The sequence below is a fragment of the Copidosoma floridanum genome, unplaced genomic scaffold, assembly GCF_036245765.1.
Source record: "Copidosoma floridanum isolate Cflo_tuat_1 unplaced genomic scaffold, Cflo_Japanese_pri ptg000028l, whole genome shotgun sequence".
Taxonomy (NCBI): Eukaryota; Metazoa; Arthropoda; class Insecta; order Hymenoptera; family Encyrtidae; genus Copidosoma; species Copidosoma floridanum.
Window position 1 is genome coordinate 427,235 of NW_028321905.1, and position 26,793 is coordinate 454,027.

At 34.6% G+C, this 26,793-nt stretch overlaps 1 protein-coding gene across 2 annotated transcripts in view; it reads right to left on the bottom strand.

Annotated features, from left to right (window-relative positions):
* The window catches only part of cic (Putative transcription factor capicua), a 1,044,991-nt gene that overhangs the window by 229,533 nt on the left and 788,665 nt on the right, over positions 1–26,793 (bottom strand). For both annotated transcript variants that reach the window (XM_089595817.1, XM_089595818.1), the window contains one exon: positions 12,890–13,120. In XM_089595817.1, coding sequence (XP_089451943.1) covers positions 12,890–13,120 — 231 coding nt within the window. The remainder of the gene's footprint in view (positions 1–12,889; positions 13,121–26,793) is intronic.

Here is a 26,793-nt window from a genome sequence, read left to right on the forward strand (position 1 = left end):
TTCCGGCTATGCCCTTTTTCCTGTGCATAAAGTCTATCTTTGTCCGACTTCAGCAATGTGGAAAAATGTTGTATAATAATTTTTATCAAAAATAAAATACATACAAAAACAACTGTATAATGTACTTATATACATTTTATACACACACACACACACACACACACACACATATATATATATATATATATATATATATATAAATGCGAGGTGTGCTCGAAAAATAACGAGAATTTTCGGTTTATAAAAAAAATATTTATTTATTCATCAATATCTATTTTGTCCCCTTAAAAATTATCCCCCTCGGATATAATACACGTGTGCCGACGCTTTTTCCAATACTCAAAACACTTTTGAAACTCAAACTTTGTAATAGATTTTAGCTCTTTCAGCGATTTACTTTTAATGTCATCTATACTTGTAAAACCACGACCTTTTAATGTTCTCTTCATTTTTGGAAATAGAAAAAAGTCACATGGAGCCTGAGGCATCATTACAGTTTTATTTTTGGCCAAAAATTCACGAACAAGCAATGAAGTGTGAGCAGGTGCATTATCGTGGTGCAAAAGCCATAAATTGTTTTGTCACAAATCCAGGCGTTCTTTTTGGATTGCTTCACGCAAACGGCGTTGAACTTGTAGGTAGTACTCCTTATTGATTGTTTGACCTTGTGGCAAGAATTCATGATGCACTATGCCACTTTTTTCACGTTTTCATCGATTCTTGATGAGCTTGGGCGTCCGGATCGTTTGTCATCTTCAACGTTTTTGCGGCCATCTTGGAAACGCTTATACCACTCGGAAATCCTTGCTTTACTCATAGCAGACTTACCATATGCCTTTGTTAACATTTTACAAACTTCACTACACTGTAATTTTCATTTTACGCAAAATTAAATACTAATTCTTCGATCCATTTTTTTCACAAACGAAAATTGCCAAGCTCGAAAAACACGTCTAACGTTAGCAGCTGCAACTTGAAAAGTAAGCAATGAATATTGCTGAAAATTTTATCGTACTTTAGGGGCATGTGTCTTAACATAATAAAAAAAAATTTCATACAGGCAGACTCTCCAAATCCGCGAAATTTAAAGATTCTCGTTACTTTTTGAACACACCTCGTATATATATATATATGTTTATCAAACGTGACTTATGCGGACAGTTATATGTATGGGGAGATAATTATGCAGACAAATTAGGAATTATATGGACGTCCGCATAATTCTACTATGTTATTCCCAAATATTTTATGAGCAAGTAGAGTCTGCATAACCCAACGAGAAATGACCACTAGACGGCCGCAGCTGAATACCAGGCCCTGGCCAATATTGTAATGAGGTTATTAAAAGGGTATGGCTAGGACCTGATGTTGTACTATATGTATAGGTATACTGTATAACCTTCGACCTTCGAGACATGACACATACATCCACATACCATGTGTATGTACATACACACGCACACTGTCATTAATACTCTGTTTGTTTATGCTTGTTCATTTGTTTCTTAAATATACATTAAACATAATATGAGTGAGAAAATTTAACGACTAAAAGGAAAAATCCTGAGAGCACGTAAATTTTGAGAAAAAAAATTAAGCTTACAATGAGTAACGCAACGAGTCAAAAAGATCTCACTTTTTGTTTAAATAAGATGCTTGTTATTTTAAGCTGTAATGAATATTTTTTAAGGGATTTCATATGAAAGGTCATTATGTTACTCAATATACTGTTTCTATCCTGCTCAGTGGTCCAAGGTAGGGCCCTTACCAATGCACGGGGATATTGAGGAAATGCCGCGTTGGCAGACCCTTGTCGCGTCCCTAGCTGACACGAATGACAATCAAGCCGAACACCCATCCAACTTTAGCTAGATCTTCCTGGAGGTGGCGTTTCCATATGTTTAAGCCCGAACTTTTCTCGTGCCTAAACTTTTCAGGATTCAAAATGTCATCGAGTGATCCGTGGTCTGGTAGGTGCAGTGTGCATACGGTAGTGAAATAAGTGATCAACAAGCAGTTGAGCCATACCGATTCCCCTAACGTTAATTGAGAGTGCAGGCCATGTTAACGAAACACTCGTAGCTTGCGTGTTGAGCACGATCAAGCCAAGCTGTAATTTGTGATGTTGACAATTTAATACCTTTTTGTTATACTTCAGTTTACATAATAATAACGTGACAGTGGGGAACGTGATAGGTGCATCGACTGCTAGAGCTTTTTTGAAAGTATCTAAAATTTTAAGCTATCTTGCTGCAATCGACTAATCTTGCGCTTACCTGACATACGCGTTTGTTGTGAGTAGTTATACCTCGATCCTCTTCCGCCACTACTGTAATCTCCGGTAACTGCTCCTGCTCGTCAATTTAGGTGTCTATCTTGGAGCACTCGATTTTTCACGGGGGTGCTTACGAGTGTTTGCAGATCTTGTGTAAGCCAGCAATTTTATTCTGTGCAATGCATAATATAAGATTTTTTAAATTTTTTGTTTTGCTATTTAATCATTTAACTTTTGCTATAATTAACATTGGTACTTGCATTACTTTAATGACATACATTTCATTAGTTACAAAAACAACCAACTTGCAAGTAACCTTTAAGATTTTTAATAAGATTATTCCATTCATATAATAAGATATTGCAAACACAAATATGTATACATTAGCTATTACCACTACCGACAGCCCCTATTGCCACTTCTATTAGAAAATAAAAATTTTTTCTTTTCTTTTCTCTCTTACAAATGCACATTTTAATTTTTTCCCTTTGTTTCAACACATATATATTTTTCTTAAATGTAACAATTTTTTTTTAGATTAACCTTTTCTTTTTCTCTTTCTCAATTGTTCTCTCTTTCCTTTCACACTACAACTGAAATTTTTTTTTTTTTCTATTTGTAACATTTTACTTATTTTTTTCTTTCTTCACTTCTCTCTATCTCTCTCTCTCTCTTCTTTTTTTTCTTTTTTATCTCTTCTGCTCTGTCCCTACCGTTCACTTAGTATATAGCAATGGGATTCAATAATAGTGATTTAGACTTTAGTTTGAGTTAGGAGACGAGTTTGCAGCGTTAGACCCAAAAACTGGGCAACAAATCAAGCGAACAGTTGAGCCCCTACCCGAAAAACATGTGAGAGAATATTTGAAAAGTCCGAACCTAGTGTATCTACACCAACCTCTATGGATCACCTACAAATCTATGAGACAGGCTCGTGAGATATTATATAAGACGATATTACAACAGCCCAAGTAATAGATTGTCTCATTTAGAGGATCCATTGTACCCGACTGGTAGGCTACGATTACTGGGCCCACCCTTATCGCAAATACCTGGCAGGGATAGACGGTGTGCTTTGTTCTAATTAAATACAATTATCGAACGGGAGGAGATGGAAAATTTTAATAGAGACGTAAACACCTTTGAAGACGTAGTTAGACAACAAGTCGAAAGAAATTTACACAATCAAATTTCACTGGTAAGATTATCCAATGAGCCACTGAATGAGCAAGTAACATCACACGGTGCACAAAATTTAAACAGAATGCACAACACTGACCCACAAAATTGGCTCACTGAAAATATTAAGACGAGAAGAGCTCAGAGGGAGCAAAGTAACCACGGGTTATTAAGTCAGTTGTTGGGGGAAGAGAAAATAAGAGAAACCAATACCACAGGAGGGGATTCAGGTAAAAATGATAGTTTAGGGGGATGAAGAGAAGGCGTATATCTGAAAGAAATGGAACCGGAAAATCTAATGAGAAGCGATTTATATCCACTAGCTCACTCGACGATTCAACGACTACAGAGAATACAACAATAGTCTTTTTAGCCGAATACGTTCCAAAAAATTCACAAAATGTCCCTTGAAGAAAATACGGGCTAAATCCAAGTCTCTTACTGCCGTCAATCTACCTCGAAAATACTAATAAATTCAGACACTGTATAAATAATAATAACTACTAATTAGAAAGAATGCGCTAACTCCCTCCCACGCATATACATACCACCTCAAGAAGATACACATTAAATTGTGAACAAAACCAGCAGATGTACAGGCAACTAGGTTCATACCAAGTGGACATATGGGTGCACAAAAAAGTAAACAGACAACGGGGTGGTACATATTTTAGGCAAGAATTGCAGACTGTAGACATATTTTCAAACGGGCGATTAAATTCCACAACACAAGTAGGGATAATCTGGAAGGACTTATGGTAAAGTTAAGTGAGTGTTCGTTAACATATGGGTTAACAATAGAAAATGTACGTGCTTTACCTGCAGTACTAGACGTCAAGGCGAACCACTGGTTCCGTAGGGGAAAACTTTTGTGGCGGTCTATCTGGGAAATGGCAGATGCTTTTCGACTTTAATTTGGGATGAGAAAGTAGCAGGAGTGACTCTTAAGAGAGATTGATAGGCGTACTCAAGGACCAAATTTAAAGGAGGGAATGCATTAGGAGTCGGCACTAGATTTCTGAATTGACACCAGACTTGAGTACGATCAGCAGATAAGTTATCGATCAACGTAAAGGAGAACGTAAATAGTTAAGTTAATAAGTTTTCTTTAATATGCGCTAGGTGCACACTTGTTATGGGAGAGTTGTTTGGTCATTCAGCAAATGCTTAGGGTGTATATGTTGAGCAACTTAATGTTAAAAGGATTCCTCCTAAGGGCATAAGGTGCAGTCTCTAACAGAAAAGCACGAATTAACAAAACCTTCAAGTGTATTGTTAATTTAGAAAAAAGTGTTAGCACACAGTCAAAAAGAATGCGCTTGACAGGCTTAGAAATAAGTGGTGGGGAAATATCCCCTATATTGTGAAGTAGGCGTTCGGGGCGGTAATTATCAAATAATAACGGCACAATGCCAAAGAATAAGGGTAGGTTAAACGGCAACAAAAAAGTTCGTGGAAGCTTACAGGTGCTTAAGGAGTACTAGAAGTGTTATCTCCAAACAGTAAGCCAAGATACTTCCTAAACTTGAATATTAGTGGGACAAAGGTATGGGCGTTAATCGATAGTGGGGTGGCTAATTGTTACTTAGGTAATAATTTTTCGAAAAGATTGGAGAAATTGGATCCATGCCAGTCCACAGTTACGGTAGAGAATGGTATACTCATTTCATTATAAGGCACCATTAAAGTCTACCTAGAAATGGGTAGTATAAATGACTTAATCGAGCTTGGACTGTCAGATGGCTTCAAATATGAAGCAATCGTAGGTGTTAACTTCTTACGCCAATTCAAATTTCAAATAGATTACAGCACGGATTCATGGACTCAAGACAAACTAATCTGGAAAAAGTTCTACCCTACGACGGAATATTCTACTTGTTTTTCAGCTGCAGTAGTGGTTGAAGAATTGCACTCCATGTCTCCTAAGGAATTAGATGAATTGACCCAATTCTTAGACAAATATAAACTAGCATGCCCCGAAAAGTTAGATATCACTACCGTAGTCAAACATAAAATAGACCTACAAGACCAAATACTAATTAAATAGAGGCGACGCAGATATTCGCCTAAGGTGTTGAAGGTGGCATACGATGAAATAGATAGACTGAAACAGGAAAGCATCATTGATAAGTTAGAAGGTGCTTAGTGTAGCTGTCTATTATTAGCTCCAAAAACTAACGGGAAGTTTCGACTTTTCATCGCCTATAGGAATTTCAACGAGGTTACCCAAAAAAATGGATACCCAATACGCCTGATAGACGATATCCTTGACAAGCTTCGCAAGGCGAAATTTATTTTAAAGGTAGACCTTAGCGAAGCCTATCAGCAGATACTGTTGAAAGATTATAGCCAGGAGCTGAAAGACTTTGCAGTTCCAGGGCGAAGTCTCTATCCGTATATACAGATGCCCTGTGACCTCACGAGTGCCCCTGACACTTTCAAACAATTATGCACAAAATCATTAAACCGGAATGGGAGCCATATGTTTATACTTACATGGACGATATTATAATCGTAACGGAAAACTTCCATAAACACAAGAAATGGCTGACGATTATGTTAAACGCTCTTAAGAACGCTAACTTAGTTATAAATCGTGAAAAATCGAATTTGGATGTGCCAAGGTAAAATACCTTGGGTATAAAGTCGATAAGTGTGGATTAAGGGTTAACACTAATAAGCTTCAACTAATTTTTAAGTTCCCAGCTCTGAAAAACTTAAAACAGCTCAAGTGGTTTTTAAGAATGGTTAATTGGTATGCCCGCTTTATCAAAGGACCAACTGATCTTAAAACACCCCTAACGAAGCTCATATCTAAAGATGTCAAATGGGAATGGACCATTGAAACAAGAACAGGCATTCGAGAAGCTAAAGCAGGCTTAAACTGAGGCCCTGATTCTTGCAAGGCCTGATTTCTTAAAACCGCTCGTGTTGCAAACTGATGCTAGTGACTATGCAATTACAGGTATACTTACTCAGGAATTCGACGGAGAATAACATCCCATTTGCTGTGTAAGCAGGACCTTATATAAAGCCGAGTCAAATTATACGGTAACAGAAAAAGAGTGCCTAGCAGTATTTTGGTCGGTAGACCGCCTTAGGGGATATTTGCACGGGAATATTTGAGGAGCTCGTTGGAATACGGCCTTGCAGGCATACAACGTAAAATTTATTCACAGAAAAGCAAAGGTGCATCAAGTCCTAGATGCTTTGTTATGGGCATATGAAGGCCAAGTAGCAGCATTATGTAATGTTATCTCGACTACCCCTACCAAAGATATTTGGTACAAGAGGCGTATGAAGGCAGTAAAGCTGACTCTTCATAAATTCGTTAATTGGAAGATTTCTGAAGGCAGATTATGGTACCACAAACCGAATATCTTAGTTAACCCCATAATGCCAGATCTAGATGCATGGAAAATCGTTCTCCCAAAAGAAGTAAGACTGAAATCCCTACAGAAAGCGCATGCAGAGCTGCAGGCTATACATTTGGGAGTTGACAAGACATATTTGCTACTAATTATGTACCATTGTTGACGGAGATACTATCATGACGTCACTGGATATGTCAGGGCGTGTCACAAATGTCAAGAACGTCAGAAACATAAAGTTCTACAGCATGCTCCTGAGGGATTAACGGGTGAACGGAACATTGAACAATCTTGGATAATAGTGGCCACTGATATACTCGAACTAAAACCACCATTGAAGACCGAGAACCGATAATAATAACTATAATCATTCCACTAAAGATAAAATGCTTGAAAAAATAAAATAAAATATAGCTAAAAAAAATGTTCTTTCCTCGCCCGTAACAGAAAATAAGTACTTTGTTGTTACGTACACTGAAATACTATCACAAAAAAACAACAGCTATTTTAAAAAGTACAGTATTAAAATAACGTTCGAATCTAACAGAAGTTTGTAAACAACTATAAAAAACAACAAAGATAAAACAGAAAAAGAAAATAAAGCAGATGTTTATGAACTTACGTGTGGATCTTGCGATAAGAACTATAGTGGACCAACAGAGAGAGCTTTGAAGTGAAGATTGAAAAAACACAAAAGTGCTTATGAAAAGAGTTTAGATACTTCCAGTTATGCGAGCCATTTAATAGGATGTAAACATATTTATAATAACAATTTTAAAAATTCTGCACACATGTAATAAAAGTAAAGTTAGATTTATTAGAAGCATTAGAAATTATTAAATTAAAAAACTCAGACATTTTATTGAATACTACATTAAATCAAAACAGTTCACTTTTACTTAATTTGTATTGTACGTAATTGTACCTACATTAACTGTGTACATAATCGTATGTAATTTTTCATTGTTGTAGAGCTTTGACAATATGTGTATATATTTTGAATATAAGTGTACGACTTCCCTTTCTTTGAGTATAACCCCGGTTAATTAGTGGTGGTAACAATCGGCTTAAGAATATTATTTGTACCGAGGAAACTCTAAGATTAGGAACCAACACACAAACAATGTTAGTGTTTATATGTCGGAGGGCAGGTTCGTTGCCCTGTGTAAAAGAGCGAAGTTGCTCAGATTGCCGATTATATACAATATTTAAAAATAATTATTATTAAGTTTCAAAATTTATCTGTTTAATAATCAATTAATTCCTGTACAATATACAGCAATTATTTTTTGATTATTACTTTATTGAATTCTCATCGTTCCCTGAATATTCCCTTAAGTTAATTAATTTAATATCTTTTCCAACTTATTCAATATCTTTCTAAATCTAATATCTTTTTTAATTTATTCCTGCCCTTTTTTGGATACAGACAATATTCTCATTTCATATAAACGATTTCATAAATATCTTAACAGCTATTATTCTAGTTTTTATCTTAAACTATATAAAAGGAACCCGCAATCATACGTGGAGGGGAAGGTTTGCTTAAATAAGTACAATCAATTTATTTTTAATTATCTTACTTCTATCTATGATTATAAGGAAATTGTATCTTCAATTTCTACATGTATTAATTATATTTGAGTAATCGCGGTTATTTACGTTAATAATAAACAAAGGAAGTATATAATATACTCGGTAATTTAGAATTTACTTAAAATTTATCCGCCTTTGTTTAATAGAAAATTTTACATAAATGACAATTTAAATTTTCCCTCCTTAATACCTCCACTTAGACACCTTAGGTTAGACTAGCACGAATTTTTAGTAAAACCACGGAAGGTTAATGTTAGGCAACTATCTATCCTACCAAGTTACGTAGGGTTAGGTCGTTCTCAGGGCCCTTGGGTGTCTTGAGCACTGCTCAAGTCGTCGACCCAGGAACTTCGCCTAAGAATGTGATCGCTCACCCTAGTGCCTTGACTACTTGGGGATGCGTCGTCTCCACGCTTAAAGCGGTCAAGCACCGAAAGTCCAAGTAGGAACCGGTTAGTGGAAGGGTTACCTATAGGTGGTGTGCAAACTTACTTTTCAGCTCTTGGCCTTCGTACTCAGTCTCCTTCTCTCACTTTGTGCTCGTCGCGGTAATGTACCGGTGCACGAGAGAGTTCCAGGTCGGGTGACCGCGGATCTCCGCGTTCCAGGTTCGCTGGAAGAGAACTACCTGTGCTCTGCGCGCTGGTGCCTTTTATGCTAATGTTGTTTCCTTTTGAGTAGCAGGTTTTCTCTTCTTTAGGTGAATGCGCTCTAGCGTTTTCTTGACGTACTATACGCACATTCCCCGCGCGCAGCGTTCAAATTTGAATTTTCAAATAGGAATTTTTTATAAAATGAAATATATGTATGTATAAAAAAAAATGTGAACCCTTGAATTGTCTATTGGACGGATTTTTTATTACAAGAAAATATAATAAATAGAAGAATATAAATGTAAACGTAAAGCGTATATTATAAATGCTAGGTGATAAAAGTGCCCCCTTGCAAGTGTGATATATCGTTTGGTCTTGGTGTACACACGTCTAAAGAAGATACTGTGACACTGAAACGGCCGTAACATTTCTTAAAAAGGAACACAGTAAAGATTGACTATTTTATTGACAGTCCATTTATTTAATTAACCTGACGTGGATTTTCATCAAAAGACGACCAATACTATCATTTATTTTTAAAATGTAGGTTCAAGACACACTACCAATTAATCTGAAGTAACTATTAAAGATTTTTAAAACATACACTATTTTTATGCCACTTTATGATACGTTTGTTTTGAAAAAACCTCAATGTAAGCTCATCGTAACCTCTGTAGGGAAATATTTTATAGAAAAAAAGATGAATGAATGATTAAAATATAACATTAATGAAAAATTTGGGGAGAACCAATCAACAGCTTTTTGCTCTCTAGTAGATCTTCGTAGAGCAAGACCATTGGTATCTCCTTGAGTTGGGTTGTGTCTAGGTGACGAGTGATTGGGCCGAGAGCCAGATATTGATGAGCCTATCCTACCTCCCGGCGTTCCTCAGCCACGAACCACTGGCGATGTTACTTCATTTAAAGGCGGTGGTGTATGCCTACCAGTTGTTCCTGAGCTATAAGGAGATGGCAAGGGCAGTGACGGTACTTCTCGTGATTTTTCGTAGCAACGAATGCGATGGTATTGCTGTGCTAGATCGGTATGGATTTTACTTATTCCTTCGCTTCCAAAGGCACGGATTTTATTAGTATGCCGTTTAACTTTTCTCCTTTAATAGTTAATCTCGTAGTGCAAGTTGCCTAAGTGAGTAATAATTTGGCCGGGAATCCATCCATCAATTGGAGGATTGCCCGATAAAAAATGTATTTGCTATAGTAGCTTAAAACCAGTGACTCTTTTGTCAGTCGTCTTCTGATCATCGGGTTCTTCAATTTTCTTTTCCTCGGCCTTGACGAGGTCTAAACACGTTCTAATGTTGCGACCTAAAAAGAGTTTGGATGGTAGTTGCCCTGTAGTCAAAAGGGGCGCTTTACTATATTGTCGAAGAAATTTGTTGATATCCTGCTTCAGAGTATTCGGTGTAGTACTCATTTTTCGCAATGCGTCCTTCGTTGTCTGCACGTAGCGCTCAACTTGCCCATTCGTAGATGGATGGTACGGAGCTGATAATTTATGATACTTTACTCCACTTGCCTTTAAAAACATACTTAATTCAGCGGAAGTAAATTGAGTCCCGTTGTCGGAAACCATAGTGACTGGCACTCCGTATGTTGCAAAAAGATCATCTAGAAAATCAACCGTAGTAAAAAGTATCATTGTGCGAGTAGGCTTGACTTCTAGCCATTTACTAAATGCATCGACAATAATAAGGAGCATTTGACCAGCGACTGGACCTGTGTAATCGACATGGATACGCTCCCAGGGGCCTTTTGGGTACTCCCAATGATGCTTGCAACATTTTGGTAGCATACGTGCATGCTTTGGACACTCGGTGCAAGACTTTGCTAGCGACTCAATATCATTGTCAATACCAGGCCAGTAGAAAATGATCGAGCCAAGCCTTTCATCTTAACTATTCCGATACGGACTGTGTGTAGATCCAGTAGAATGGCTCTTCTTAGGGACTTCAGGAATCACAAATCGGTATTCGAAAATCAGACAATTTCCAGCAAGACTGTAGTTTATTTCTGAAGCTTTGTAGCCTTAATTCTCTAAGTTTTTTCCAGTCTCAAGAAGTTAAACAATTTTATATAGCTTTGGATCCTACCTTGTTTCTTGAGCGATGCGCTTGACTCAAATAGGGAGTAGTTTAACTCGTGATAAAATGAATTGATCAAAGTTGTCTCCATCCTCGGTCAAATGCCACATAGCCTTCTCCAAGAGAGCCATCTCGAGAGATTTCTATGCAGATGTCTTCAAGAGGTTAGGTTCTGCAGGTGTATTCGATTCCAGCCTCTGACACCACTTTTGTATTTACACTTCGTTTACAAGTTGGATGAAAGGATTATTTAATTAATACCAGAGCAATTAAAATATAAAACTTTACTTACAACAAGCTAAAGAGATGGATAACAGTGAGTGCACCTCTTGTTCTGTCGAACTGCTAGAGGATGACTGAGTACGTCGTGAGAATCTAATACAGAGCGATAGGGCGTGCATAAAATTTAAATAAGGTACATGGCAACATCACACATTAAATATTATTCAAACATCAAAAAGAATAAGCAACGTATATTTCAAAAAACATAAGAATAATTGAAAAACATTGCAGATAATTTCCCTGAACCGTTTTTATATGTTTAATTTTAAAAAACCTCAATTTAAAACGTAACCATCTGGAAAGAACGCGTAAAACTGTATTGAAATGATCTGTAGAAATCCCTCAACATTTTTTGTATGAAAGATTCCATGTAGTGAGACGTCTTTCATTTTTAAATAGATCCACAAGATCTTTTTTAATAAGATAAAAAAGAAGAGCTCAAGTACGCATAAAAGCGTGTATGTAAGTACATCCATATTAGAAAAATGATTACCAGCGTTGCTGCATATATTTGCGCTCCTCTCAACTTTTTGAACTTTTCCCCCACAAATTGTAATAAACGTCTTGAAATCAAAAAATCCCCTTAATCGCGAATGGAAAAATTATGAAAGAATGAAACCCTTAAACACCAATTAATGTATTTAAGAGTGCAAAAAGAATTTACAAAAGTTTTTTGAAAATTAAAAAAAAAAAAAAATGATATAAGCAATTATTCTATTTCACTTATTTATTGTGAAAGTATATCATTTATAATAAATAAATAAATATTTTTTAATGCATAGAAAAGCTGCTGCACTAAAATTTATTAATTTCTAAGTTTGAGAAAAATCGTTGAACTAAAAAAATTAGCCTATTAAATAAACAATTTTTTTTACAAATTAAACCAAATTAATTAATAAACAACAAATGGATATTGACATTCTAAAAAAAGGTTCCGAACCGTACCATAAGAAGAAGTGATCAAATTTCTAATATCAGGACTGTTCATAGGAGAGAAGGTAAGAGCCTTGGTTTGGGTGCAAGAGATCGTAGGTTCAAGACCGATGGATAGTGGATTTTTTTTTTTTTTTTTTGTTAAATAATTGGTTAAAGAAAAATAAAGAAAATTGGATGGAATTCAAAATGTGTGCTATGTGGTGTAGAGGGGAGCGGTGAGGGGCTGTACGGCGAGTGAGGTAGTGTGAAGGGGGAACGACATGCGAAATCCACTACCGTTACATATTTTATCACGGTCACCAATCTGAAATCGTTGATTTACTCTCATGTATAACAAACCTACATACGTTCAACTTAAATTATTTCTGTTGTAAGAATTATATTTTGGAGTAAGCAAACATGTTATAAGAAAATTCTACAAGTATGTACTAGTATATGATTTTATATACATGCATGTGTATACATAGACATACATACAAGTGTAAGTAACAGTAGTCTTTATAATGAATGACAAAAAAAATTTTTTCGATTTTTAAATAACATACGACGAACATACCCAATAATTGTCTTTTTTGCAATGGAGCTTTTCCTAGCTGGGCTGGAGTTGGTGCTAGCATAAAGGTGCTACTTTTTAATGTCTTATCATGAGTATCAGAAATGAGTTTTATTGCAGTGCTTATACTTGTTTTGGAAGAATCTTGTTTAATAGTAATTGGTTCATCTATTTCAATTTTCTCCTTATTTTCATCACGATGAAGTTGAAATGTGTCAAAATGCAGAAACTTGTCTGAAAACCAATATGATTTTGTTAGTGTATGAATCGAATACATACTTTTTTTGTTCGTAAAAGATCGAAATTTGTATGATTAGAGCGTTAATTTAATACTATATTCTTGTAAAAAGGCAGTTAAGTAGGTTGGTTAAAGGTCTATGTTAAAATGGTGTATGTAGAAATAACAGCGTTAAAGTTAAACTTTTGGACGTTTACCATCGAAGGCGAACATTTGTAAGCAACTCGTTACCGACTTTATTACTGAAGTATCTGCGACTTTCTCGTCTTAAACGCTGCATTAAAAATATAGCATTTATTATTTGTGGCTGATTGACTTCCATAAGAACAAGTTAGCAGTTTCGATGTACTTTTGGTTGCAGTATCTAAATCTGTGTTTAAGCAAAATAACTAGAATAGTTGATGAATTTTTTTTTTCAAATAGGCTAGATCAAGAATGTTTTAAAACTTATTTTGATGCGAGTTTGAGATACTAAAAATTTACTGTGAAAAGATTCAAAAAAGGCCAGTTTTTCAAGATTTTTTACTTATAACTGGGCTTATCATAGATATGTAGAGTTTTAGCAAGCCTCATTTCAAAGCTCAAAATCTAAGATTTAAAATAAATTGCGTTAGGATCCCCAACAGTGATGCCAGACAGGACGGCATTTCCTTCAAAGCAGAAGTTAGTACTCACAAGCCATAGGCTGGCGCAATTTGAGTACAGCTCGAAAGATTCTCTACCCCTGTCCTTCTACTCCTACGTTCCTTCTCCATGTGGCACACCCACACACACACACACACACACACACACACACACACACACACACACACATATATCTATATATATATATATATATAGCCAACTCAAGCTTACTTTACAGCTTACATATACATATATATATATATAAAATCTATACTCTTGCATTCATACTACACCGTAGCCGAGCAGGTTGGATCATTTTTTTTATTGTTTGTCATACCTTCGAACTACATCTACGGTACTTTTTTTTACAACTACTTTTCTAAAATATTTAATAAAATTAATTAATGCTTACAAAAATTTTATTGATGATTAATTTTTATTTAAGCACTATAAATCAACATCTTTAAAGAAAATGAAGCATGAGCTCATTGTGTCAGTTAAAAACAAACGACACTCGCTGCATTTTTAGGATGATAAAAAATACCTTTGCATAAAGATTAATAACACTCACTGCACCGATACGTAGTTACAAGTCTTTCTTATTTTCTCTGGCTCATTTTTGAGACCAAATACAGTGAGTTTTAAAGCCAAACACATAAATATGAACAATCAATCGTACTATACTACTAAAAAATTACTTATTTGGAAAATAATTGTTCATTTTAGGTAAATTTTCTTACATATTTTCAATGTACTGGTTTTCTTGTACTCGCAATATATGTAGCAATATAGAGAATGCAACACTTTGAACTTATTACGAAACGAGTTACATAAATTAAAAATATTTACTTTTCAAATGTAATTTTTATTCAAAAAGTAGTAACATATTAAAAAATTTTGATGATGTAATTTGTTACAGAATTTAGTGAAAAGAGAAATGAGTACAACAAAGATTATAATTACAAAAACAAAACAATAAACAACTATTTTGCAGGGTAAATCATTTTTTTATTACTACATCTCCAATTTATTATTCCTACTCATATGCTCAGCCATTACACTCACTGTAGTAAGTCTTGAAAAAAAGTCGAAAACATTTTGAGCCAGCCACCCCCTCGAGCTTATCAGTGCGTGGAGCAGTTACCGTGTATATACCATACGCGTGCATTAAAACTGTCTTATCTCCAAGAAAAATTAACTCAACTACATTTTTGAGGTACCAAATTTTTCATTCTTAATTTAATGCTTATTGTGAAAAATAATAACGCTTATTGTTTCTTTATGTCCATAGTTTAAATGCTTATAAACAAACTACTTAGCTCTTTTTTATGCAAAAATCTAACTTTAAACCAATGAAACATTTTGTCCAAGCATATTTTAAAACTCTAATACAACTTATTCTAAAGATAAGAGATTTATCCACAAAATAAGAAGCGTTAAAGCTCTATGAAATAACAATAAGCTGAGTTAGAAGTGGCAAACCTTGGATAAATCGCTGTTTTTCAATGTTTTTGCACTTTTGCAATATCTTACATTCAAATCAAAATTTTTTTTTAATTCTTGATAAGGCACACTTAACCTAAGTTAAGTAATTAACCATCTTAGTTATTTAATTTAATAACATTATATACTGTTTTTCACACCGTTATGAACATGTAAATTGTTAATAACAATTTTGAAAAAATTTTACGAGAAAAATTTCAGATACAGATTCTGCGGGCCAATATATATTAAACACACTTGGTTAATCTCGTGGAAGTCAATTGGCTACGAAAATCTTTCTAGCTGCCATACTATATTAAATAACATCATTAGTCAAAAAACAGTGCGTCAAAAGAAGAATATTTATTTTTTCAAGACAGTTTCAGAAAAATTTTGGTTAATAACCTATTCATTCTCGCTATTAGAAGTTACTAATATTTATGAAAATATTTATAAGAAATTTTTATTTTGGAAAGCGCACAAAGACAACAAGTGCAGTTTAAGTAATATTTATAAATTATAATGAATTCTTTTACATATTCCTGTTCATAAAAAGTCTAGTATCATAAAAACGAATGAGGGCATAATTAGGCACAGTTAAAACAATATTAACATAAAATCATATCAATTTTATTTATTGTTATTAAAAAATATCAAGTTAATCTCCTGCACGTATTTTGCCACCAGGACTATACATACCAAAGGTGCTTCTAGAACTGACAGATTATATATATTCGAGGTACAACATGGTTTCTGGTCACCGTACTACGCACGTTTACACCTTTCTCTGCCAGTTTAACCATGAAAAGCAGCTAGAGGAGCTTTTTTTACTAAACCAAAAGTTTTTTAGTGTACGTACGTAGTGCTATTATAGAGATCATTTTTCGAATGCGTGTTCAAAGGTATTATTTCTTTTAACAATCTACAAATCTACTAATTAATGTTTTCGTTTGATGTAATTCACATTCCCAATAAAAATAACTTTTGTTCAGAAATAAAATAAGTGTTATTATAAACAGGAAACAAAAAGCTACTTCTCACCTTTGAACACACAAAGTGTTTCGTTTCCATAATCAGAGGATGCAGATGTTAACGTATTTAAATAAATTCTCTCATCACATGACAAACGTTAAAAGTACAAGTTAGAAACTTGCACGACACATATAAAGGCATTAAATTTTTGATTGACTCTTTGGTGTTAGGTTAACGCTACTAACTCTAAAAATAAGGTTGTTTCCTAAGGAACCTTGCCTCTCTTGTCTTCTTTTACTTTTTATTTTTTCTACAACAAAAATGTAGATGACTTAAGTCCTTAGACTTTTTTTTTAGTTAATAATTTTAAGGTAGCCATGATTGTAACAAGTTTCATAAAATCAAATGACAGTTTAAGAATATTTTCAAGTCATCGCAGTATCAATTATAGCTAACATCATCACTGGAGAAAATATCAAAACCGAACCAAGCGATGTAAGAATTATCCTACAAAGGGAGTGCCAAATTTTGGTACATATTAGCAAATTCAATTCGCTTCAAACCATTTTCAAAGCCTTAGTAACAATCTAATGACTTAGTGTTGCTTAAGTCTAATGACTTATGTTGCTATGCATGCTTTATAAGTACAATACAAAGATAATATACTTAATGTATCATCTTTTAAGATAAACATTAATTATATTATTTATAGTATCAGCTTACTTGCTACTCATAGAAGATTGTTTGTATTGATCAAACTATATTGGTGCCTCTGTAGCGAACGTCTGTTTTCTTACTGAAATGTTACAGTACGCCCAAGAGTGCTAAGCTGTATTATTAACATTGAAAGAGCTTTTTTCTGTACGACTGACATCAATAAATTATAAATTATATTTTTTTCAAAGCTATCACCTTAAGAATATTCAATTACAATTTTTATATCAAGTCCATTACAAATGTAAACTTATTAGAATATTTAATAACTCATAGCAAAATTTATGTATACTAAAGAATCTTTATACATAAGATAGAAACCCTTGTGTATCTTACATTATTAAAAAAAGTATAATTCATCGTACTTCGCCCGAGATCAATTACGTGGAGCACCTCAGATTGTTGACACGTAATGTAAAATGTTTTCAGTTTATTATTACTTAAAAATACATAAAACACTTTTATTCTTGACACTTTTCAGAATAAGAAAATTTTTATTAGAAAATTTTTTTGGGATCCATGCAATTTTTATCGAGTACTAAGCTGTGAAAAAGTGAAAAAAACAAAATGCTGCTAAGAAGTACCGTGCAAAACTGAATTTAGATAAAAACTGTTTGAAACAATGGTTCCAACATCTAGAAATATGTTTCAAACCGTAAAGCAATTTATTCACACGACATACAAGCTCATCACTGGCGTAGTTTTTTATACTCGTGTCACTCTCTACTTGAGCACTTATTTTTCTGATGCTGTCAGCTTCTACTCGTTTGGAAATTTTCATGTCAATCTTTTTTTCAAGACAGCTATACAAAAAGGCAGTGCGTACACCAAACGTAGTCATTTCCAGGTCCTCTTAAGCAGCTAAATCCAGCAGCACTCAAATTGAGCCGTATCTGACGACTGGTCCGAACATTTCTGTATAGTACACTTCTCCCTGCTAAAAAAAGCCCTTTGCACAAAGTTTTGCCTTAAACTTGGGGTTACCTCTGATTGTGTATTCAATGGATTTGAACGTCCATTCCAACTGAATTGGAGCTTTGGACGGATTTCTAGGCACATAGGTCCATGTGCTCATCCTGTATGGCCTATGAACATTTTGTAGGACATGATCCTGTGGTAGCCTCCTCAAAAATAAAAGGTATCTCAGCATTCTGTCGATGTATATTCTCTCGAGTCACTTTTCTCGGTCTTCTTTACAACTACACACGCATCCCTGATCCTATAACCTGCTAGAACAGGAGTAGGTGAGCGGGTAAAGAGTAAATAATAATAAAAAGTCAGGTACAAAAGTATTATTATATATTAAAAAAAAGTGACTAAACAAAATACAAAGGCACAATTAATAATTGGGGCAAAGGATACAGCGTGCCAGAGATGAAACGACTTGTGTGTTCGCTCGCTAGCAGAGTTGAGGCAGATCTGATCTGCCAGCAATACGCACCAGTACATTCACACATGCAACGCATTTGTATTGTAGAGGGAGCCACGGCTTGCCATGCAAACATACGCGCTTGCGCAGTGCGCACACTCATACAGCTAGCAGCACCATGCGAGGAAAATAAATTAGTGACCATGTCTTAACAATTTAAGTAGCTGGAGGATTTAAGAGGTCAATGTCACAGTTATAATGGAAAGCTGATTCGTCACTTAATGAATTATTTATTCGTCAAATTTTATGCCACTGTTCCAATCTCGATGAATATTTTTTATAAATTTCTCGAACCTTTAAACTGTATACATTTAGAGTATTTCAAGATTTCCTTCCAATTCGCCTTTTGAAAACTCTAGGCATTATTAAAACCTTTTGTGAGCCCTCAAGAACTGTTCCTGCAAACTTTAATGAGTTGTAATATTTATGTTACCAAGGTAATTTGATGATAGATGGCCCTAATAAGGACAGGCAACCACAATTATTTCTTGACTGAAATTTCCAGCAAGCGTGACTACCAAGATATCTCAGGGTGATCTTCTCTGGTCTCGTGTTACAACACCAAACTAATAGGGAGAAAAATTACATACTCTAAAGCGTTAGAGTTAGTTATAGTGTTTTTTTTCTACCGTCTCATGGTATTACACCAGAGACATTGGCATCCAAGGCATCTTTTTTTGTAAAGCTCAGTCGTTTTGATGATTAAAGGTAGAGATAGGTTCGTGTTATTACCCGTTCATGACTGTTTCCTTAACGCAAGGTTTTTTCCCCTTTAAGGCATTAATATTCGGTTACCTAAGCATAAACTTTGGAGAGGATCGGTGATTTCTAGTTGAATGCTTATAGTCGAGAGGTTAATGTAAGCTACTCAGTGGCCGGGGTTTCCGGAATCTTGATGAACAACTCCGCTCGTGAGGTCTGCCAGTGAATGCTTGATTTGGTTTAAAAGTATGCAGCTTTATATAGTATATTACTGGATAAATCGTTGTTAGAATTGGTTTTAAAATGCTTCGCAAAAATATCTGTAAAAAAAATATTTGTTGGCAGGTAGCTTAATGTTACATGACTCCAAAAAAATACAATAAGGTTAACGGTAGTTTAGTGAACGAAAAGATTCATGATGGCCCTAAAAAATGCCAGTTGTGATACTTTCAGTCAGATACTGAAGATATTTTCAGCAGATGTGGCTGCCAGAACTTTTCAAAGTTGCTCTCTTCATCTTGATGTTGTTATAAAAGGTGCATTGGTAGCACCAGGTTGATCAAAAGAATGGCCATGACGCCCTAATGTGTTGGAGCTGGTTGTGCTCTGATCAGACATTTCTGGATATTACGTTGGTAACATTAGCATTCGGAGCCCTTTTTATATAACACTTGGTCATTTAGGCAATCCAGGATAAAAATCGACGTAGGTTGCTTGCCCAATGCAGAGTGTCAAAGTGTTGTCGGTAAACAAGTTAACCACCTATACGACTGGCAGCTCCGTTCTTAATGTAATACCAGGGAACGACCATGATAATGAATATTTTTCTCGAGAATATAATCACCAGACTCACTGAGTTCTATTGCAGGTGATTTCGATTTCACTTTGATAAAACCTAGTCGATCCTATTGAACCTAGGCGCAAAGCTAGCGTTTTCTGGAAAATTTTAAGCTTGTTTATTGCTATTATTAATCATTTTCCAGAAAAAACTATGCACGAACTATCTAATAAGTGTCAAGAATCTGTATACAAAATTTCTGTAAAATCAATTTAGCAGTTCACACGGTTAGCGATTACAAAATTTTTTTTTTTGGACTTTCCCTTATACATTAGTAAAAAGACGGTATACTCTACTTCAGTGGCATGAGACTACTATACTTATCGCACCTAATTTTTTAGCTTGTATTAACAGAAAAAATAACTAAGTCTTATCTTATTTTATAGACAGGACGGGTAGAAAATTTAAAATGTAAAAAATTAGGTACTTAAATAATTTATCAATTTATTTAAATATTAGTGTTTTTGAAAAAAATTAAATAAAACTAGCAGCCCCACGTCTCGGCTTCGCCCAAGACTTACTAAATAAAACACCGTAGTGTGATGACATGTGATGTGAAACATTTTCAGTTAGAAATTTTACACATATTCCTGACACATCTCAGAACAAAAATCTTCTTTTTAAAAACGTATTTTTTTGGAATCCATAAAGATTATTTGGTCAAATAACAGGGTGTAAAAATTAAAAAAAATAATTATGCTGAAAAGTACCGTGCGTTCTTTATGCCATAAAATAATCGGTGGCCATAAAAAGCCGTTGATTTACAGTTTCTCCCGTGTAATTCACGAAAAGGGCTATTTTTTAAGGCTGTTAAGATTTTAAACCCCCAAAAAATTTATATTAAAAAAAATTTGTTTTTCTCATATCTCACAACTTTATTACCAGAGCAACAAAGTCCTGGACCTTAAACCTTACATTTTTATTGACACAAAAACACAAATACATTTTCTACTTATTTAAAAATCTGAAGTAGGATCTTTGAAGATTTCAGAGATTGCTGTGAGGGTACAATGAAAAGCTGATCTCTCACGTAATGGATTCTTTATTTGTCGATTTTGACACTGCTGTTTCAATCTCGATAAATTTTCTGCGTCAGTTTCTTGACGCCTCAGTAAAATTGTATTTATAAGATACGTTTGAAGTTTTTCTTCCAATTCACCCTCTCACGACTTTTGGCATGCTTAAAATTTTTGTGACCCCTAAAAGCTGTTTTCTGTCAACTTTGTTGAGTTCTAATATATTTGTTGGCAAGGTAGTTTGATATTCGATGGCCCTAAAAAAGACCAGTGAGCTTCTTAAGTAAACTCTTTCTTGACTGCAGTTAACAGCAATTGTGACTGCCTGGATACCTCAGGGTGATCTTTTCTGGCCTGCTGTTGAAAACCCAGACTGATCGGGAGAAAAATTACAAAGTCCGAAGCTTTGGGGCTAGTTGTAGTGCTCTTTCCCAACGTCTCCCGGTATAACGTTGAAGACGTTGGTGTCTAAAGCACCTTTTTTATTTGCAGATTCAGTTGTTTTGGTGATCTTAGATGGGGAGATTGGTTAGTGATACTTGTCCAGTGGAGGCTGTCCCGTTGGTTCAAGTTTTTTTTCCTTCATAGCTGTTATAGGTTTGCCCAGCGCAAACCTTGGAGAGGATCAGTAATTTCTGGTTGAATGCTTAGAGTCGAGAGGGTAATATAGGGTCGTCGGTCACCGGGTTTTTCAGCTTTGCGAAGAACAACTCCGCTTGTGACGACTGCCAGCGAATGACTGACTTGGCTTAATAGTGCCCGTCTTTAGTTAATATAGTCTTTTTGTCGACGAATCGCTTCCAGAAATGGTAGTAAAAATGTATTTGTTGGCAAGGTAGTTTACACTTAGGTGGCCCCTAAAAAAAACCGATGAAATTTATGGTTAAGTAGGGAACGTAAATACTTATAATGGCTCTAAAAAGCGCCAGTGTTAAAACTTCTAGGCTATTCTTTATTGTTATTCCTGATGATGAAGAGCTGGCTACGGATAGCTTAATTCTTACCCTGGGAGTCTCTATGTACGGAGACTGTGATGCAGGGAGGTACGCCGCTGACCAAAGAATATCTCGTCTTCGGATCGTTCCCCGGATAATCAACCAGGCAGGATAGTGGGACTGCCACACAACTCTGAAGAGTTGGTGCAGATTGTGCTCTGGCTAGATATGTCTCCTGGTATTATGCCAGAGACGTTATCGATTGGAATGAATTTTTTGTGATCGCACTCGTCAAGATTCAGGGTGAATGGAAACCTCCCCCCTCCCCCCTTACAGAAGAGTGTCGTCCGTAACCGGGATATCCAGCTGCAAGACTATCATCAGCATTCTTTATGCAGCTAATTGAACTGCCGAAGCACGACTGCGTCACTATCGAGACGCTCTGGCGTATTATAACCACACTTATTTTATTCTGTTGCAGGTAGCCTCGATTTTATGGCGACGCCACCTAGCGGATTTTACTGAACTAAAGTAAAAAGCTGGCGTATTTTTGCAAAACTTTGAGCTCATTTATTGCTATTGTTATCAAATTTTTTAAGATAAAAACTATACTAAAACCATCTAGGAAGTATCGTGAATCAGTGTGAAAAATTTCAGCAAAATCGGTTCAGTAGTTTTCACGGTTAGCGATTACAATGGTTTTAGCGACTTTGCTTTATATATTAGTAAGATATTTCATTTTAAGCATTCTTTACTGTGAGCTGTGATATTTGACCGATTTTCAAGCAATTAAGGAACACTATTATAGAAAATAACTTTTTTTTGTAGCAATGCCTTTATTAAGCCTTTTTTCTATAACTCTATAAATACAAAGTGCTGCTCGGCAAGGCTTAGTCAATGTTTCGAAGCATTTTTCAAATGTAGACCTCCTGGCAGAGAAGAAGACCTGATTCTTATGCAGAATTTTACCAGAAATGTGAGAAAAATAGATTTGAGATGATTGAAGATTGGAAACATTTATCTATTTAACAAGTTATAAAAAACACATTTACTGAATTTTTTTATCATAACCAGTAGTGAGGTAGGGGAAGGGGGGTATGTAAGACCGCAACACCAGCAATAGCTCGACGGATAGCATTTTGTTAAATTTTTTCTGGCAAAATGATACAAGATATCGTAAAATTATTTTAGTAACTTCATAATGTATTACCTATAGAATGTATGATAACTGTTTCGAGTTGAAATGTTACGAAATGTTTAATTTGACTTCCAAAATTAAGAATCTATTTGTTCCCAATTAGTTTGGGAAAGAATCTATTTGTCCTTAAGAGTAATATTTTGATTCTTTTAACTCTAACCAGGTATTATAAATTCTTGTAGACTTTAACAGTACGTCTCTAGAGCCAATTACCTCATGAGATGCTTAAGTTTTTATAAAAAAAAAAAAAAATTACAAAACTTGCAAGGATCTTTGGGAAATAAGGCACTAAGATCTTGATAGCAAAGTAGTAAGATACCGAATCGACAATAGTTTTCAGAATGATTTGCAAGGTCTGGAAACTATGTTTCCAGCATTTAAGTGATAGTATTTTCTCTGACTTATAATGGGGCTTAAGGAAAAGATGTAAAGATCTTCGAAATAGGAAATAAGAGAAATGTAAAAAGAGGTACGTAAGTAAGCTGTATTATTAATAAAGGGGACTTAAGGTCTTGAATCGAGACACGTTTTCTTACGATGCCTGAGACTGAAGAATTCTAAGAAATCTAAAATTTAATCCCCTATTTACATTTTAAATAAAACCTTGCAGTACTCAACTACCTCAACTACTGTCTTCTTAATTCCGCCAAAATAAAACGCCACTGGGGGATTACGGACTATTAAACTCAACACATATCCTTTGGAATGAGGGGCAAGGTATAACGCAAAAAGTTGTTACATTATTTATGAGCTGAGTTTTGATATTAGACAAATATCAAAGTTTTGTCTAATATCCAAAAATTTTGACGAACCATAAAAAGTATGCATTTTACTCCACTATGTAACGTAAGCTGATTATAATATCGTATTGAATAAAGTGGAAGGTAAAATCAATGGATATTTAACATCACCATTAACTGGACTCATTACCTGTATGACTATACACCCTGATAAGACAATGATCTAGTACGGGTTCCAGATTTCACAAGCGACTAGATAATAGTGACAACTTTCGATCACGTAAAAAATACTGATTTTCCTTAACTCGTGATAATTAGCAGCGAAGTAAATAGGTCAGAGTTTAAAAATCTAAAATGGTCGAGCATTATAAAAATAAGGTACAGTTTGGCACACACACAAATTTTTTTCGAAACTTTTACAGTTAAAAAACAAATTATAAGTATTTTTTACAAATAGGTCAGTTCCGACCCCCACCTTAAATTATAAAAGCTGAGTAACTTTTGACACTAATAGTTTGTAGTAAATTCGTTGTAGACAATTGTTTTTTATGTAGTGACAAGCCATAATTAGCCATAAAATATTCATTAAGTTCAATTCGAAAAACCAAAAATTTTAAACTGAATCTGAGACAGTTACAGCGGAATTACCCATATATACACTTTGCGTATTAAAACAGTGGAAGATGATTAGGTCAACAAAGTTTACACTGTTAAAAATTTCATAGTTTCTTAATGGTTATGCTTAATTCTATGTAAGCATCGGCACAAAAAACGGAGACAAAATATTATGATTCTCAACAGACTCTTTATAAATGTTTCATATTAAAGTGATAAAAATTTATATTTGTTGAAAAGGGTAACTAAGAAACTAGTATAAATAATTGTTCGTCAGTCAATACCTGATACTGGATACACAGAATCCTATTAATGTATGAATTTAGAAGCATTAAAACACAACTCCAAATTTCATAGCTTACTAAGAAAATTATTCCTGTGAGTGTATGACATAGCTGTGTCAGCAGGATTCTACTTCGAAGTAACAGTGTTGTTTGGGGTACAAGGGCAAATTATAAATGTTAAAACACCTGTTAACTGCAAATACTAGCAACTGCAATTACCATTACCATTATAAAGTATTTCTGAAATCAGACCACACGTGTTTTAGAATATTTTTTAGTGAAATAACTTTAATAAAATGAATAACAACAGTTGATAATATTCATAACTTAGCAACATAAAGCTATTAGCTTAGCATACCTTATACTCTAATAGGCACTGTCTTTGTTTCTTGTATAACCAAAGCATTTAGTAAAATATCGTAAAGTATTACTTTCAGTAAACTTGTTTTAGCACACGATTAGTCGACGAGCTTTTCAAATTAAAAACAATTGTTGTTGAAATTAATGAGGTGTGTGTTTGTGAAATAAGCTAATATATTATTTTTACATAGATGTAAAATTTGCATTAGTTCTATGTACGACGAGCGATTTACATTACAATTAACTTATATTACAGCACGCCTTCGTAAATTTACAGACTTGTTTCTTGCATATTTTTGTTCTCATAATATTTATTAAATGTAGAGAAAGCAATGAAACTTCTTATAATAATCATTAAAAGTTCATGAATTGCTCTAATATTCTTTACCACCAATTTTTATTAACAAACAAGTAAAGGCTCCATTTACATATGTCTCAAGCTTTGCATTACTTGTTTTTCCGTACTCGTTACTTATCACCTGAGTGATAGTATACCTATTGTATCATGGACCCTGTGGGAGTTTTTTGGTGACGCTTGTTACTGTAAAGTCACACCATATGAGTTACGCTGGCGCTCTCTGCACCAATGGTGCATTGGGTCCACTCATTACTGTATAGCTTTTTCCTCGTTGAAAGCACTGATAGACTAGTCAATACTTGCCTGTACTACTCTAAATATTTAATATTAAAAGTTTTACTGCTGTCTATGCATTTTGAAAAAATCATTGAACCTCCTTAAAAGTTTCTTACTTCATTTTTATTTGGCTGACCATACACAAAACTAAATGTAAAAAAAAAAACTTTGTTAGTTACTGTATTTTTTTATTATTTTCTTTTTATTACTTTGACATTGATAAAATAAAAATTATGTATGTTCGTTTTTACAGAGGATCACATTGTAATGGACAAAAAAACACATATTTACATGGTATAATGTGAAAGATAACACAACTCAATAATCTTTATATCTGTCGACATTTACTAAGATTATAAATAATTGACTAAAAACTATCACTGGGGGATACTGGTGCTCCGACTTCTTCAGTGCTTTATGTAGGTATTTTAGTGGTCCCTTGACCTGTAAGAATTTATTTTTGGTCTGGTACAGATAATGTTGCAGTTACTGATAGTTACTGCCAGGGGAACTTCTTTCCGTGGATCTCTTTTAATGTTTCTCACTTCTTAGCGTAGTTCGAGACTACTGATAAGTACAAAGCAAACTTAAGTCATCTCAAAAACCATGAGATACATTTGATATCTTTCGCGTATAATGTACTCACTGCGCGTAGAAGTCACAATTTTACTATAACTTCTGAAGGCAGGTATCAGTTATGAAAAGAGCTATTTTTCTTAAGATAAAGCGTCTTTTTAAGCCTCAAAAGCAGAAAAAGGAGAACATTGACGTTAAGAAGTTGTACATGCTTAATAGAAGGTAAAGACAATTTTGACCCAGAGTTTGACCTTGCAACTTTTGCTGCAATCGTATACTGGGAAACAAAAGTATAACAGTATGAGACATTTTAGTCAGCACTGATATAAGACTGTAACACTGACATATTAGTTGCAATACATGCAAAGATATAATTTACTGAAACTTGCGCTTGTCATACTTTAAGTTTACGTTATAAGAAATAAAGCGGTAGTATATTAATAGAGTAAGAGATCCACCTGCTGTGGACCCCATTCTGAAAACTCACAGATACTGCAGAAAAAAAAATTTATTCATACATAAGAAACTTAGACTTTTCAATATCCGTCTT